This window comes from Dermochelys coriacea, chromosome 15 (assembly GCF_009764565.3).
Source record: "Dermochelys coriacea isolate rDerCor1 chromosome 15, rDerCor1.pri.v4, whole genome shotgun sequence".
Lineage (NCBI taxonomy): Eukaryota > Metazoa > Chordata > Testudines > Dermochelyidae > Dermochelys > Dermochelys coriacea.
In genome coordinates, this window is record NC_050082.1 from 24,766,427 (window position 1) to 24,782,188 (window position 15,762).

A 15,762-nucleotide genomic window follows, 5' to 3' on the forward strand; every position below is an offset into this window, starting at 1 on the left:
AGGAGGACTGTGGCTGTGAGAGACGTGTCAATTCCTTTTCTCCCCTAAAGTTTTTGGATTCATGTCTCCTAATGATGTATGGATGATATATTGCATTGTGGGTGTCAATATAAGTGACGGCCATATTTGCCGGTGCTGCTACCGCTGTAAACAACCCAAAGTGTCTGGGAGACACAGAGACGCTCCACTGAATGTCAGGACATTTTTATTTCTTGCCTTTGCCATGTCTCTAGGAATGTCTTACAAGCCCAACCTGAACGCCCACCTCCCCGGGACTTCCATCAACCAGGGTAAGTCTCCGATTGCAACTGGAGGGCAAGTTTTCCAGCCCTTTTTGGAGGCACAAAAAGAGCGCCGCGGTGCAGCGCGGATACCTGGGGAAAGCCCCAGACTGTAGTTTTTGTCCAGTTCTAGACGTAGGGTCAGATCCTCGGAGCTGATTCAGATCCGCCATTATTACTAATCACCCGCGGCGCGGCGCTTCCCAAGGAGCAAACTTCGGCTCCCCGGGCCCCGCGGCGCCCCGGGGCGCTGCGCCCCGCCTGGCGCCCAGGTGCCGGCCGCCTCCGCGCGGCGCCGCTCGGTTGGTGGCTCTTTTGATCCGGCCGTTCGCTTTCCTCCATGGTCGCCTCCCCGGGGCTGCTGATTGATCTGGATCAGGAATATTCCGTGCGCGGCTCCGCCGCGACCGCTGCTGGCAAGACGCTGCAAGTGCCTGGCCGCGCGTGGTGCGTGAGCCCCGCTTCCCTCCGCTCTCCGGGGCTGGGGGGCTCGCGCCCCGAGTCCCCCCCTTTCTGCGGGGCTGCGCCCCAGGGCCACTTTGACACAGCCCGCCCCGATCTGAAGCGGCCCCCTCTCCATCAGGGTTTGCCTTCAGGGGAGAGTCACTCAAAGTGCTGGAGTCTGGAGATTAGCCTGGGCTGGATAAGTCTTCCTCTACCAGCGTGAGACTCAGTTACCAGCTTTGGAGAGCTTAATGTTTGTTAAAGAGAGCCTCCTTTTTATTTTATTTTATTTTATTTTATTTTATTTTATTTTTTCTGTCAGTGTTTATTTTTATTCCCCATCTTTTCCACCCCCTGCAAAGTTACTGGGGTGGATTGAACTTTTTTATTTTCAGAGGTAACCGTCATTTAAAATAAATAAATAAATAAATAAAATTCCGCGCTGAACTTTGCTGCGTGTATGGGTGTGCGCGTGAAAGAGGGTGCGTGTGTAATTCGGAAAATTTGGAAGAAAGCAGCTGCAATTCATTCACGGTGGGATATTTTCAGGAGATCCCATATACCTGCACAAGACGGATATTAAAGCAAAAAATGGAGAAGTTGTCTTTAACCGTTCTGGTTTTAACAGCTTGCTCACACATATAGTGTCTACAGGTCTGACATCAAAATATCAACAGGAAGAAATGTGACTTTAAAAAAAAAAAGGCAGAGAGAGAAGTTTTGATGTTTTAGAAGGGAATGGAAATATACTTCAGTGGTTTTGCAGCAATGTCTGTCGTTCTGTTCCTGGGGTATTGATGAGCTAAAGGGATTAATTACATGTACCCCAAAGAAGCTACAATGAGTGGCAATTATAGCAGATCTTATTTTGCTGCAAGGAATTGTCACCAGCTGATAGAGAAGAAATGAACTGCAGCCTTGATCCTGCAAACACCTACACATGAGAATAGCTTGAAGCATGTGAGTAGCTGACTTAAACGGGTACTCAGGTGTGTACAATGAAGCATGTAAGTATTTGCAGGATCATGGCCTGAGATCAGTGTGCTACTTTAAAAAAAAAAAAAAAAAAGCCAGGAAAAAGGCATGTTCCTGACTTCAGATTCTTGTGATATACTAAAGCAGTGTCCCCACAAGGACCCAAGCAATGTAACTGTTCCTTTTTGTGTCTCACTACAGCCAGTGTCTCATTTTCTAAAATACCTCCATAGAAGAGCAGGGACACTGAGCTTTTTGTTTTGATTTTTGGCTTACGTCATGGAGCGAGAGGGAAACACAAGGCTAACTGCACTTCAGATGAAAGCAACGGCTAAGACCATGGCAAACGTATTACTGAGACTATTGGTTTAAGTAACTTGGAAAGTTCTTTCTGTGATTTTTGTCGCTGTCATTGTTCTGTCTATATGCTCTCTAATGATCCATGCCATGATTCAGGCTGTACGTTTCTTTCATTCAGTTTGTCCTCCTTTTTTAGTGGCTTTTCAGCAGTCCCCTGTGAGACTTCAGTGATCCCCGAACTTGTGCTTGCTTGGTTCATGTCGTCCTTAACACCCACAGACTCTTTGCAATGAAAAATATTTTAATCGGTATCCAAAATGGTCTCTCTCTTTCTCTCCATCTCATGCCATTATCCCTCATGCACCAGCCCTTCCTCTAGCTAGTGGCAATGCCAGCATGATGGCCTGAGGCCAAGGGAGTTAAACAAAGCAGTCCTTGCAGGGGCACACATTGATTCACAGTGATGTGATTACAAATGGCTTCCCTCCTTGCTGGACCCTAATTCTGATTTTCAGGAGGTTCCTTCTCTATTGTGTTTAAATTAAATGCCACCAGCTCAGCTAGAAGTGGAAATCCTGGGTTTGCTTCCAAACCTGGGGCTAGAGCATCCCTTTCCTTTGTATCCTGTGAAGGGGCTGAAAGCAGGACATCTGTCCCTTTGGCCTGAGATCAGCTCTGCAGAAGCTGCTCTGTGGGAACTTGGAGTGATTGGGGCTCAGGGCTTTGAGGGGATGTGGCCAGCTGGGGGTACCTTTATAATAATGCTGAAGCTCTGTGCTGCAGGGTTTTTGGTGCAAGTGGGACTAGAGAGGCTGTGGGTGTCATGTTTCTGAAGTCTATGTCTTCACCTGCACAGTTAACTGCTCTAGTTATGTTAACTATGCTCTAGTTAATTCCTCTCAACTAAGTCTAGCTCGAGTGAGAGTGGCCACTCTACAAAATAACACGTGAGCTACCCGGGGTGGTTGTATTAGCAGCTGATGAGTTCTGCTAACCTGAGCTGCAGACTATACCACCAGGCAGGCCAGCCAACTCCAGTTAAAAGGTCCATCACCCTAGGGTTTTTGTGTGTGGATGAGTCTCGAATTAGGGACAATGCTCAGGTTATAAGCCAAGTTACTTGTGCAGTGAAGGCAAGCCCTGAGAGAGAGAGGAGAGCTGCCAAAGGAGCAGGGAGGGCTGCAAAGGGTTAATGGGAGATCTTGGGATGACTGTGGGGATTCCCTGCAGATCTTGGGATGGCTGTGTAAGGAAAGTCTGTCTACTCCACAGGTAGTTTAAACCCCCATCCCCAGCTATATGATACTGGGGGCACTCCAGGGCCCGATTATCCACTGCCTTGCAGCTTTGTCATTTACACTCATTCAAAGAGAGAGTAATTTGCTTCCAAAGCGGAATTTTACACTGGCTCTGAACTTGCTTTGCCCAGACCTGAGTGATGATGCAAAGCTCAGGGCAGTGGGGGTTTAGGCCCCATGTGATTAAACTTGCAGTGTTTTTCTAGGTATCTGTAGTCTTCCCATGGGACTTTCCACTCTGGAGCCTGGGCTCTTGTGGTATAACATTCAGTGCTGGTCCTGTGTTTCTAAACCAGCCCCTCGCAGACATGTTCTTAATCTCAAACACAAAACCTTCTGTTTTTTAAGGTCCTCTTTATTATCTCACTCGCTTTTTTTGTTTTGTTTAGTTTAAACAGGGTTAGAGCCATTATGGCTGTATTTTGTTTGTGCACCAGCATCTTTAATAATTTCACCTGGAATCTGCACAGTTCTGGGAATGGTATTTGCAAGGCGCATACTGTATCACTTTTTTTTTTTTTTTGCTCTGAACCCACAGCAATGACAGCTTAAACTGTCCCCCTCCCCAACAAAATGCGAAGATCAGAGTGAAGTTTTAAAACTTCCAGGTGTAGAATCAAGTTCCAGCAGATTATAATAATGTTAAGATAGCAGCCTGCATCCCGGATCCACATTGTTCAACAGCAACCCTTTAAACTGAAAAAATATTGTAACCTAGGACTTCCATAGTTCTCACTGTACTTGCAGTGTCACCACTCAAAACTTTACAGTGACTGAGATTCTCCTGTTCCAAAAGCACAAGTACCTCCTGCCACTTGAGCCAAAAGAGAATCTCCATTATCTGGTATCAGTATAGTAGGGGCACAACACAACTGAGAGTTCTGATTCCAGCCAGTAGAGGGCAGTGGAACATATGCACCGGCTAGCTAGTCTCTTACGTCCAATAATATGTTACATTATTAACATTAAGGTTCTGACTCAACTCCTTGAACAAACTGCTTCCTTAATGTTCTTTATGTAATTATATTCAACGTGATCCTGTTGTCCCTATTCAGGCTTTATGGAGGGGGGAGTCGATTGTGCCACGGGAGTGCAGAAGATGAAGTACGCTGTTAAGATATCAGTTTGTGGAAGCTTTTACATATTAAACTATGCTAGACACAAGGAGTAATTTGTGGGCATTATAAGAGCTTTAACATTGGTTTTCCAGATTTACCTACATATATATATTTAACTCTCTCTTGTCTTGGATCCACTTTTTCAAAGATTCACAGTGGCATTGTTTTTATGACTGTAATTCAATTTGCTAAAATGTAATACAGTGCTTGCTCACTATTCACTGGAAGTCCAAGTCGTTAAAAATAGTCTGAAAAGAGCTGAGCTAAGCATGTAGAGTAGTTTACTTTTTCCAGATGTAACTCACCTGGTCTCTAATCAAGTGAGTGCCTCCCTTCCCCCCAATGCTCCCCCCCCCCAAATAGAAATGGATAATGGCAGGGGGACACTGACGGGTGTTTTTTTGCTGGTTTGAGCCGAAAGGGGTGTGGAATTACCAAATATGAATTACGTTTGTCTGTGTATAAATATGAATTATCTTTGTCTGTGTCTAAAATGTTAAAGCCTAAAAGAGGTTCTTTGACTGTTGCAGAAGAACAACCTGAGCATTTTTTGTTTGTTTTTGTTTTTAAGGAAATGGCCTGATTCTCATTTGCCTTCCATTGACACCAAAGCCCCTTTCCAGGCTCTGGCAGTGTAAAGGGGATTTAAAGTGGGTGTAAATACAAAGTAAATAAATAGATATAATGCACGTCGCACTTACACGGCTAGAGCACTGTGAAGGGGATTTTGTAAAGGGGCTCAGTCCCAATATTTCCTACTAAAATGGCTTTTTTATTGTTTATTTAAATATTCAGTGGGACTGGAGTGTTTAAGGGAATTGGTAATGGGACACAGAGTGTTTCACTGTGAGGTTGGCATTGCCTGTCCTGTGCATTGCGCTGGTGCTGAAATAGGATCTGCCTGCATAGACACTGATGCCCATGTGGCATCTCCATTTCTATTATTCTAATAATTTAGGACTGAAAGAGACCTTGAATCAATTTCTAGTTCAACTCCCCACACTGAGGCAGGACCAAGTAAACCCAGACCATCCCTGACAGGTGTTTATCCAACCTGTTCTTAGAAACTTCCAATGATGGGGATACCACAACCTCCCTTGGAAGGTATTTCAAAGATTAACTACCTTTATAGTTAGAAAGTTTTTCCTAATAACTAACCTAAATCTCCCTTGATGCAGATTAAGCCCATTACTTCTTGTCCTACCTTCAGTGAACATGGAGAACAATAGATCATAATCCTCTTTTTATACTAGCCCTTAACATATTTGAAGACTATTAGCAGGTCCCCTCTCAGTCTTCCTTTCTTAAGACGAAACATGCTTTGCACTTGTCTTCATTAAATTTAATCTTGTTGATTTCAGACCAATTCTCCAGTTTGTCCAATGGTTTTGAGTTTTAATCCTCTTTTCCAAAGTGCTAGTAACCCCTCCCAGCTTGGTGTTCTCTACGCATTTTATAAGCATACTCTCTATTTCATTAGCCAAGTCATTAATGAAAATATTGAATAATGCCAGACCCAGAACTGGACCCTATTAGATACGCCCTCCCAGTTTGACAGTGAACCATTGATAACTACTCTCTGAGTATGGTCTAGCAATCAATTTTGCACCCACCTTATAATAATTTTATCTAGACCACATTTCCCTAGTTTTCTTCTGAGAACATTATGTGGGACTGTCCAAAGCCTTACTAAAACCAAGATACATCACATCTACACCTTCCCCCCCATCCACTAAGCTTGTAACCCTGTCAGAGAAGGAAGTTAGGTTGGTGTGGTGTTATTCATTCTTGACAAATCCGTGTTGGCTGTTACTTATAAACCTATTATCCTCTAGGTGCTTACCATTTGATTGTTTGTTTAATAATGTTCCAGTATCTTTCCCAGTATCAAAGTTAGGTTGACTGGTCTGTAATTCCCAGGGTCTCTTGGTTCCTCTTTTTAAAGGTAGGTACCATGTTTGCCCTTCTCCACCTGTCTTCCAAGAGATTGCAGTGAAATTTTGTATAAATGAAGCCAAAATGTTTCGAGTGCTAAGAATTCACGTTCTTTCCTTCTAAGTTTGAACACTAAAACCACAATTCAGACTGATGTGATTGTAAAATGGCCAGATTCCATAAATTGGGCTCGGCATCCGGGGTGAAATCCTGGCCCCGTTGATTTCTCTCCTTGTGGGTAGTCACTTGCACCTGTATCCAGGAGCTGTAGAATTCCACCCAATCAAAAAAGGCAGCAGTTTGCCCAGAGTACAAGGCAGTGGAGGAATTTACCCAGTGAGCTTAATTCTGCTCTCACTTAAACCAGGTTTACATGGCTGCGACACCAATAAGTTCAATAGAGTTATTTCTGATTTACATTGGTGGATTTGAGAGTAGAATCAGGCCTATATGTTCATTACACAATCTTAGTTGGGCAAATGTGTTAAACTCGCAATTAATCCACTTGTATTCAAAATGCAACTTAAGATGAACTGGCTTTTTCTTAGGGCTGAGAGTTGTGTGTGGGGATTTGTTTTTAAGAAAAAGCTTTTATTTTCTGCTCTAAGAAATATCAGGGTTTGCCTTTATTTTATTTATTTATTGCCAGAAGATTCTATGGATGACTAGACAAGTGTGTGGGGGATTTACATCACAAGAAGATGACTGCTGAGCAATTGAGAGGGGAGTAGGTTTTTATTCAGACTCTTTAAGATGTGTTTTTTAACCCCCCGTTTTTGCTCAAATGCTTGTCAAACACTTGGGATAAAAGCACTTTGTGAAAAATTCAGACCTCCTGCAGAGGCACTGTGGGATAATTGCATGGATTTTCTCCAGCAAGCGCCAAAATATTCACAGATTTTGTACCAGTATAAATACTTTAGTTAAAATAATAAAATCAAACCCCTAACTAAATAGTTATACTTGTAGGACCCCTAGTGTGAACACAATTATACTGGAATAAATTCCTTATATTTGTATAGTTTTTTCCCCTTCCCATACAGGAATAACTATACTGCTAGAAGCATCTGTAACTGTATGCAAGTGGAGGTGAGAGTGTGTACCACTTAAACTACATCTGTGTAATTAAAGCAGTACAAATATTGAGTGTAGACAAGGGCGCAGTTAAGCGGCACAGTAGGTTTGGATGTGATAAACATGCCACATGGTTGTGTGGTGACAAAAGCTGCCACCATGTGGCTGTAACTGTCTGTGTGTGTTGTAAGCAGATCAGATGAGAGTGCCTTGACCTGGCTACAGAAACACAGTTTACTTTGCAACATGCACAGGGTTTTGTGAGCTCTCCAAGCACAACCTGACTTCCCATCCACTTCACGTGCTGGCAACAGCAGTAGATTTAAAAATGCAAATTCTCATCAACCAGATGAGTGAAACCAGAGAGACTTGGAGGAGCAGCTCTGCAGGAAGAAAGAGGAGTTAAAGGCAGGGCAGCTGCGTGGAAAGCATATAGCTCCATCCAGCTCCTACTGAAGTCAGTGGAAAGGTTCCTGTTAACTTCAGTGGGAGCTAGGCTGGGCATATAGGCTTGATTCCAGGCCTGCTGAAGTCTATGGGACCTTTCCATTTACTTGAATTTCACTGCGTGTTGAATCAGGCTGAGAGAGAGCAGCTAGAGGTAAATTGGGGGGCTGGAATGGGGAGGATTGGGAGTAAATGTGATAAGTCATTCCAAGAGTGCAAATGAATCTTGAGGGGAGGGGATGTTTGAGTCTGAGGAGTGCAACTAGCATCTGTCATTCCTCCAGAGGCTCTGGTGACAGTTGTACTCCAGCATTAGTCTCTATTCTCTATTTGCGGTATTGCTAACTGCCAGCATTCAAAAGTAATGAGTCAGGTCCCAAAATCTTGAGATTGTCCTTTAAAATCATGAGATTTAGAAAATATACATTTGGGGTTCTTGTTTGACATGTGGTTTTTGAACCTTCGAGGGCACTCAGGTCACATTTTCAAGCTTTTTTTCCTGCAATCAAGAGAAACTGAAACTTAAAAACTTCTCTTTTTAAACTTCTCTAAAAATTGCTAAAAACTTATCTTTTTAAAAAATACGCAAGCTGAGATTCTCATATGATCACTTTCCTCCAGCATCTGGAGCATTAAGAAGAACATCAAATAGTGCAAGGCTCGTGATAAATCCATGAGCGTTGTCAGCACTGTTTACATCTAAAGATAGATAAATCAGCATGCCTATCATCTAGTCCCCCAGACCCCTGGATAGAACAATACTTCCACCCCTCCTTTATCAATACCAGCATGGATTGGCTACCAGCCTAGGGTTAAGCAACATGGGTATCCCAAAATTGCCACCATCAGACCTTACACCCTGTGGTGAAGGTCAGCAGCCTTGACCTCAGTTGGATCAACCTGGGGAGTGAATTTGAGTTGTCCCTGCCCTTCCTACTCTCCCCTCTACGTCTACAGTGAGAACATACTGCTCCAGGTCCCAGATGTTCAGCTCTAGATCTGACTCCAGCTAGCCTCATCCCTGGTGCTGGCAGAGGGAGGAAGCTGCTCAGGTAGCCTGAACAGAAGTCATATAGCGCTCTGCAGATCTCATCAGCACTTTGGATCAGCCCAGGGCTCAGACAGGATGCCCGAGAAATACAACATCCGAATGCCATGATGGATCTTTCACCCTCTTCTATGGAGTACAGTCATTTTGACATCTTGACCTGGTCTCCTATGACTTAGGATGCCATACAGGGCTCGCTGGCCTGGTTTTGCTGCTCATTATAATGACAGGAGCCAGCAAATGTAATTTGAAATCTATTAAATGCTTAGATACACAAATGTATTTTGGATTAAGTAAAAACATCTAAGACCCAGGACCCTTCTAGGGGATTAATGGGAGAGTTGAGAGGGTGAGAAAAGGCCAAGGTCCATTACCCCTCACCAGACATTAATACTCAGGACATACCTCACACTCAAGCTTGTTATCAGGATCACAATCGCGTTTTAAATAAATATAAAAATTTGATTTTCTTTTTATTCTGTCGAGTCCCACTCCCTCCCCCACTCCCTCTGGGAATGACTGGCAGGCGTCTGACATAGGCACTTGCAGCGCATGAAGAACTGGTATCACAGCCAAGCTAAATCCCTTTCTTTGTTCTCTGTGCCTGCTGCTACTGATAAAGTGGTTGGCGCATGGCATTATGTCTTATTACATTTTTGATGCAGACTGCAAAGAAACAGGTAAACTCACCATGGTTACCACTACTTGTCATTCGGCAAGACATTCTTTACTCTGTGATGGCCTCTGGTGTCTGCATCACAGCTTTGCATATGCTGTGGGTAAAGTAGACAATACAGTGTCCCTGGCTGCTCCAGTGCCAAAATGCCATTGATCTGATTATTAATGAGAAGTGATGCACTTGGTGTCACTAAAATCCCAGTGCCAATCCCTTTCCCATAGCTCTCTGACAGGATCAGGTTTTTAGCAAATTCTTCTTATTGGTTTTACACTTTTTCCTTTAATGCTAATTCAGCCACTGTCAAAATCTGCAGCTACTCTATACTGCAATGCCATATGGTTGTCCAGATCTGTGAAACTTTCTCATGCAGCACCTTGCTGTGGCATCACTGCTTTGTCTCCATGCATCAGGCACCTGATGATTTTTGTTCTTATCTGTACGCTCCTTGTGTTGTAATCTTGACTTCCATCCAGGCTGGGAATGTGACATAGTTCCAATTAACATGGTCTAAGCAGGAGATCAATGAGACGTCTGTTCTGTATTGTTGTTAAAAGCAGCCAGCAGAAACAAATAATGTTAGTTGTTTTCTACTTTTTTTTTTTTAATTCATAGCCAATAGGAAAGGTGTGTTGGTTAGTTGCTAGGACAGGTGACTGGAAACTGGACTCCTGAATGTCTTGCCTTTGTAAAGCAGGGGTAGGCAACCTATGGCATGCGTGCCAAAGGCGGCACACAAGCTGATTTTCAGTGGCACTCACACTGCTCCGGTCCTGGCCACCGGTCCAGGGGGCTCTGCATTTTAATTTAATTTTAAATGAAGCTTTTTAAACATTTTAAAAACCTTATTTACTTTACATACAACAATAGTTTAGTTATATATTATAGACTTATAGAAAGAGACCTTCTAAAAACGTTAAAATGTATTACTGGCTCGCAAAACCTTAAATTAGAGTGAATAAATGAAGACTCGGCACACCAATTCTGAAAGGTTGCCGACCCCTGTTGTAAACTGATTGACCCTGTAAATGCCTTTCCGCCCAAGTGGTGTACTTATTACTGCAAACATTTCCACAGACTTCAATTAGACTTTTCAGAATCACCTAGTAGCAAGCATTCACAGGATTGGGCCCATGCTTTGTGAATGGAGGGAAAGACACTTAACCCACCTATGCCCAGTTTCTTTTTCTGTAAAATGGGCATAACCAAACTCCTCTTCCTTACAGCGTGCTGGGCTAACTAATGGCTGTAAAGCATTATGAGACCCTTGGAGAAAAGGTGCTACTTCCTGCAAAGTAGCATCATGGATGTCGGTTTGACATCATTATTATAGATATTGGAAATGTTGGGTAAAATGTGGATATAAAAATATTGCAGGTGTAAGTGTGTCCTGAGACAACAACCCACATTACAGAGTGTAAGAATTGAGAACGTTAAGGTGTACTGTCGTTAGGAAAAAGGTGTGTTCATACCTCATGTTAGCAACCCTTTCAAGACAAGGCAGTCTGTAATTTTTCAAACAAATTAGCAGATTGAGCTAAAGATTAAAGGGGAGATGAGTCTTCAACTCAAGCAACTGACTCATGAAAAAGCTACAGAGCGCCTTGTCTTCACTAGGATTTTCTCTCGCATTAGGTAACTCAAGTTAAGAACACCCTTTTTTTTTGTCGTGAAGACCAGGCCATCATGGTTCCCTGTGATTGCTGTAGAAGCACAATACTTTCAAAATGAGGAAGATTAGACTCATGCACTCAGTAGCACTTCTTACAGTGTGATCTCTGCTTCCTCTATGGTGTCCTTGCAAAAATAAATTAGAGTCAGGAGTAAAACACTAAATGGAACAAAATGACTCTCATGTCAAATCCTTTTCATTTATATTTCATTTAAATTCCAAATAGGGCCATGGACATGGGAAGGGAGTGGGAGAAGCCTGGGAATTTTCAGGGAAGAGGTTTATAGAGAAGGAAGTTGGCGTGTCTGGGTGGCTGCAGAGAAAGCCTGGACAGAGGGAAGCTATAGTAGGAACAGGAACGTTTCAAGGGGAAGAGGAGAGAAAGAACAGCTAACCATGATGATATAAATCCCCCTTAGGTCAGATTCTGCAATCCCTACTTGGGCAGAACTCCCAATAAGGTTATGAAAACAAGCAGCAGGATTGGGAACCTTACATGCCTTTTTATTTTTAATGATGCATTTTCCTGAAAAGGATGATATAAGATGACTGAGGAGGCTGTTTCAGTGGGTAGATGAGTTGAGATCAATAGGTGCCATTAGCAGACTCACATGAGCCCTTAAATCGGCAGTGCACAACACTGGCTCTATCATGTGCATCCCCCCCAAAAATTTTGAATTTTAGAAACTGATTAAGGAATCTGTTCAGATTCTCTTCTACCGGGGCAGATCTTTGACTGATAACACTGGCAAAACCCATTAAATTAGGTCCTGTAACTCTTGATTAATTTAAAAAGCCACATTAACTTATGGAATAATAAAGGACACACAAGGTTTTGGGTTTATTTGGGGGGAGAGTAGGAGGAATATTCCTGTGCAGTGTGAGTAACTCGCCTTGAACTCCTTCAAGAAAAGGCACTTTCTGAACGATTGCATCAAGTATAGCAGCTTTCTTTTGAGGAACCTATTATTTTTAAAATAATCAAGATGGAACAATAAGTAGATAATTACTTCTATTACTTTATGATCCATGCAAGATTTATTGGCACTAGAAGTAATGTCTGTCAGTATTTACCTAAAGGGATCATAAAGTTTGATAGTGACAAAATTAAATATATGTTCATAATAAGAATGTTCTGTCAGTGCAGTTTAACTTCACACGGAAGTCTGATGATCTTGTGAAATATCAGACTTAGTAACAAAAAAAGTGGTGTTATATTAGTGATATCTTTCCTTCGTTTATTTGCATAGCCCAATCCTACTGGTTAAAAATGTTTGACGTCACACGAGATGAATGTGATGAACAATATTCACTGCTGATGTCACACAATGAATAGTTGTGGTGTTAGCTCAAAATAGCTTTTAGGGTGATTTGCATTGCAAATGTGATGACAATTTGAGTTGTAAAATTAGAGCCGTATTTACAGTAAGTCTATACAAAACATTTAATTTTATATAGTGTTGAATTTTTAACAATACAAATGATATAACTAGGCTTGGCAGAACTAAATTTTTACTTTTTCAGTGTTTGTTTTTGAGCATTTTTTTCTATTAGTGATTTAAATATTCACAGTTGTGCAGAATGATGGGGTGTGGGTCAGACAGTCGATGCTGAGATTCAGAAAATTTAAACTTTATAACCGTTAAAACACACATTGCCAACATCACATGTCAAAATATACCAAGTAAATATCCTTAAATCAAACTCTTAAGTTCTCAAGCAGTGTTTTTCTTACTTTGCCTATCTGTAAATTGTGATTATCATCAATGGAAGAATTTTTGTCATGGGTTTGTGTGTGTTTGGTGAAATGATCATTTACTGACATTTACCCATTAAAAATCTAATCCTTCCAAGGCTAGATATATCTGTAATGTTATAGCCTGCATTACTTTCACATGTACAGTATTCCCTACAGGATGGTTACTTTAACTGTCTGTACTATTTGCAGTGAACAATGTGACCCTTGAGTTAGTGATCTGGAAAAAAATGTTGACAGGTTACTGTTTGTTTAAAAACAACATCTCACTGAATTATGCCCCAATGGGTATTGACTAATTCATCCTTAGATAATAAATCTTGCTTTCCTATTTTTTCTTCCTCAAAAGCTGGAAGTGTTCACTCTCCCTCCACAAGTATGGCAACCTCTGCACAATACAGACAGCTTATAAATGATTATGGACCCCCGTCTCTAGGCTATACACAAGGGATGCAGGTAAAATTCCAATTTTTTTTTAAATTGTATGGGTGATGAGGTTTGAGCAGTAGTATGAATCACATGTGGCATGAGACTGATGTGACCCTCCCTTGCGTTGAAATGAAATACAAATGGCAGACAGATTCATCACGTGCATCCTGGTTTCATATTAGACTAACTGTACTGCTCACTGGGGGTTATAGAATCATATGTAAGTCTAGAAGGGACTTCAAGAGGTTGTCTAATCCATTCTCCCATGCTGAGGCAGGGTATTTAATAACTAACCACGAGTCCCTGCCCACCGGTGAACCTTGATGTGAGTTGTGTTTTGAAGACAAAGGCACAGGTATAAAATGATCAAAGATTATAATCTGATGGTAAAGGCTGCAACAAACAGGACAATATTAGTATGACTTTTAAAATACAAAATCATATTTAATATTAAATATATCTCTAACTGTAAATTAAGATTTACACCAGCAAAACAATGTTATAAAATGCATGATCCAAACCTTCCTGTTGGTTGCTACAAGAATCTAACTGGTCAACTTTTGTGGAGTGGCTTCTACCATTTAACAGGGAGAAGGAGGCCTTCTCTTGGCATATGGACAGCTTTCTTTTCTCTCTCTCTTACTGACTCTCCACCTATTTTAACATACTCTGAAAACATGTCTCGTCAGTTTTTGCCTGTACTACTACTTAAAATTAGAATGAATAGTGGGAGAGAGAGATGAACTTGAGCGTTGAGTTAGTTAATGATTTGCAATACTGTTCGGATGAAATGTTAAAAGGTCCCAGCCCTGGAGTCAGATCTGCCCTGATAGATCCTTGCAACTGATTGCAGGAGCAGGGGCTAAAGCAGCATTGTGTTTAAAATCCTGTAAAACTGTAAACTTGATGCATGTAGTGCAAGTGACCATGATCAACTGGAGCACATTATGAAATAGATTCTTATGATTTCTTTAATCTGCTATTATTTTTTGCTATGCATAATTCAGATTAATTTCTTTCAAACTGTAGGGTACCAGCAGCAGTCAAGTACCACAAAGCAAATATGCAGAACTTCTAGCTATCATAGAAGAATTAGGAAAAGAAATTAGACCTACATATGCTGGAAGTAAAAGTGCCATGGAGAGGCTAAAACGAGGTAATTTTTTTTTTATTAGAATGGACAGTTTTTTGGATCCATTATTTACAAACTGTTTCCCCACATCCCTTACTTCAGAGATGGGGAAACTTACAGCTGGCTTGACTTAGTGTGTTTAGTTATGAGTTGCTGGTTTAACAAAATTTAGCAATAGCCCATTCACTTTCTACATGACCAACCAATGACTGAATGGATTTCATGTGCACAGAGGGGAGTATAGGTTAGTGTAACTTGCACCTTTTTCCAGCCCTCTCACTGTGTACATAACATCAGTGAAGGCTCCCAAAAGACTTACTTAGAATCCCCTAAACTCTCTTCCACAGACTCCAAACCATGTACCAAAGTGTCACTTATACATCACTTTTCCAGCTGGCCCACTTAATCTTAACTGAATGTATCCTTGCTTGAAGAGATTCTGTGCTGTGGTAACTTGCATATTGAGGGGTCTGTAGAGAGGAGTGTAGGGGGGAAAAGCAAACAGGAGGCTAACATTGAACTAGCCAGCATCTTCCTCTGTGACATTTATTTCTACTCCTCCTGGCTCCTCTGTTTGTAAGTTACACCTGCTTAGACTGCCTCATACATCAGTAAGCAGACGTAAGTACATCTAAGGGAGCCTGAAGCTACTAGAGTCTAAGGGCCCAGTTCATCCGTGGTCCACAGTTCCTTTTGGCCAGCAAAAGAGGGTAGTGAGTCTCCTTTCCTCTCTGTTGGGGAAATCACTGCATGCCCTACAGCTGGTGTGGCCAGCTCCACACCATCCCCTGCAGGAGGCATGTCAAGGACATTTCTGAAGTGCTGCTGGAGTGACCCGTAAGGGCCATGGGCAGCTCAGTGTAAGGCAGTTCCCCAAGCTGCTCTATCCTGTGCCAGAGGCTAAAATGGTCTCTGGTTAGCCCAGCAGCCGGGTGGTGCAAAGGTGGCATTAAGCCAGCTGTACGTAAGGCCCAACCATTAAGGTGAGAGTAATATATCTGCCACAATGTGCAATAAAATGAATAGTAGCTGTTCTTGAAAGGGATGTAATAAAGTCTGCTGATAAGAGTGGTAAAGTGGAATCTGGGCTGACTAAAATCAATGTTGCAGGAGTCTCTTTATTGCACTGGCTGAGTCAGTGTCAAAATAGATAAAGAATGGCTATAGGCTAATGAGA

At 42.0% G+C, this 15,762-nt stretch overlaps 1 protein-coding gene across 3 annotated transcripts in view; it reads left to right on the top strand.

Annotated features, from left to right (window-relative positions):
• The window catches only part of CDK2AP1 (cyclin dependent kinase 2 associated protein 1), an 18,469-nt gene continuing 2,707 nt past the window's right edge, over nucleotides 1-15,762 (top strand). Inside the window, exons 1-4 of one of the 3 annotated variants that reach the window (XM_043498482.1) lie at nucleotides 155-290; nucleotides 10,974-11,056; nucleotides 13,374-13,480; nucleotides 14,483-14,609. In XM_043498482.1, coding sequence (XP_043354417.1) covers nucleotides 13,403-13,480; nucleotides 14,483-14,609 — 205 coding nt within the window. In that variant the 5' untranslated portion in view covers nucleotides 155-290; nucleotides 10,974-11,056; nucleotides 13,374-13,402. Of the gene's footprint in view, nucleotides 291-7,681; nucleotides 8,027-10,973; nucleotides 11,057-13,373; nucleotides 13,481-14,482; nucleotides 14,610-15,762 lie in introns of those variants that run through there. The other 2 variants (XM_038372868.2, XM_043498483.1) reach the window with 2 other exon arrangements.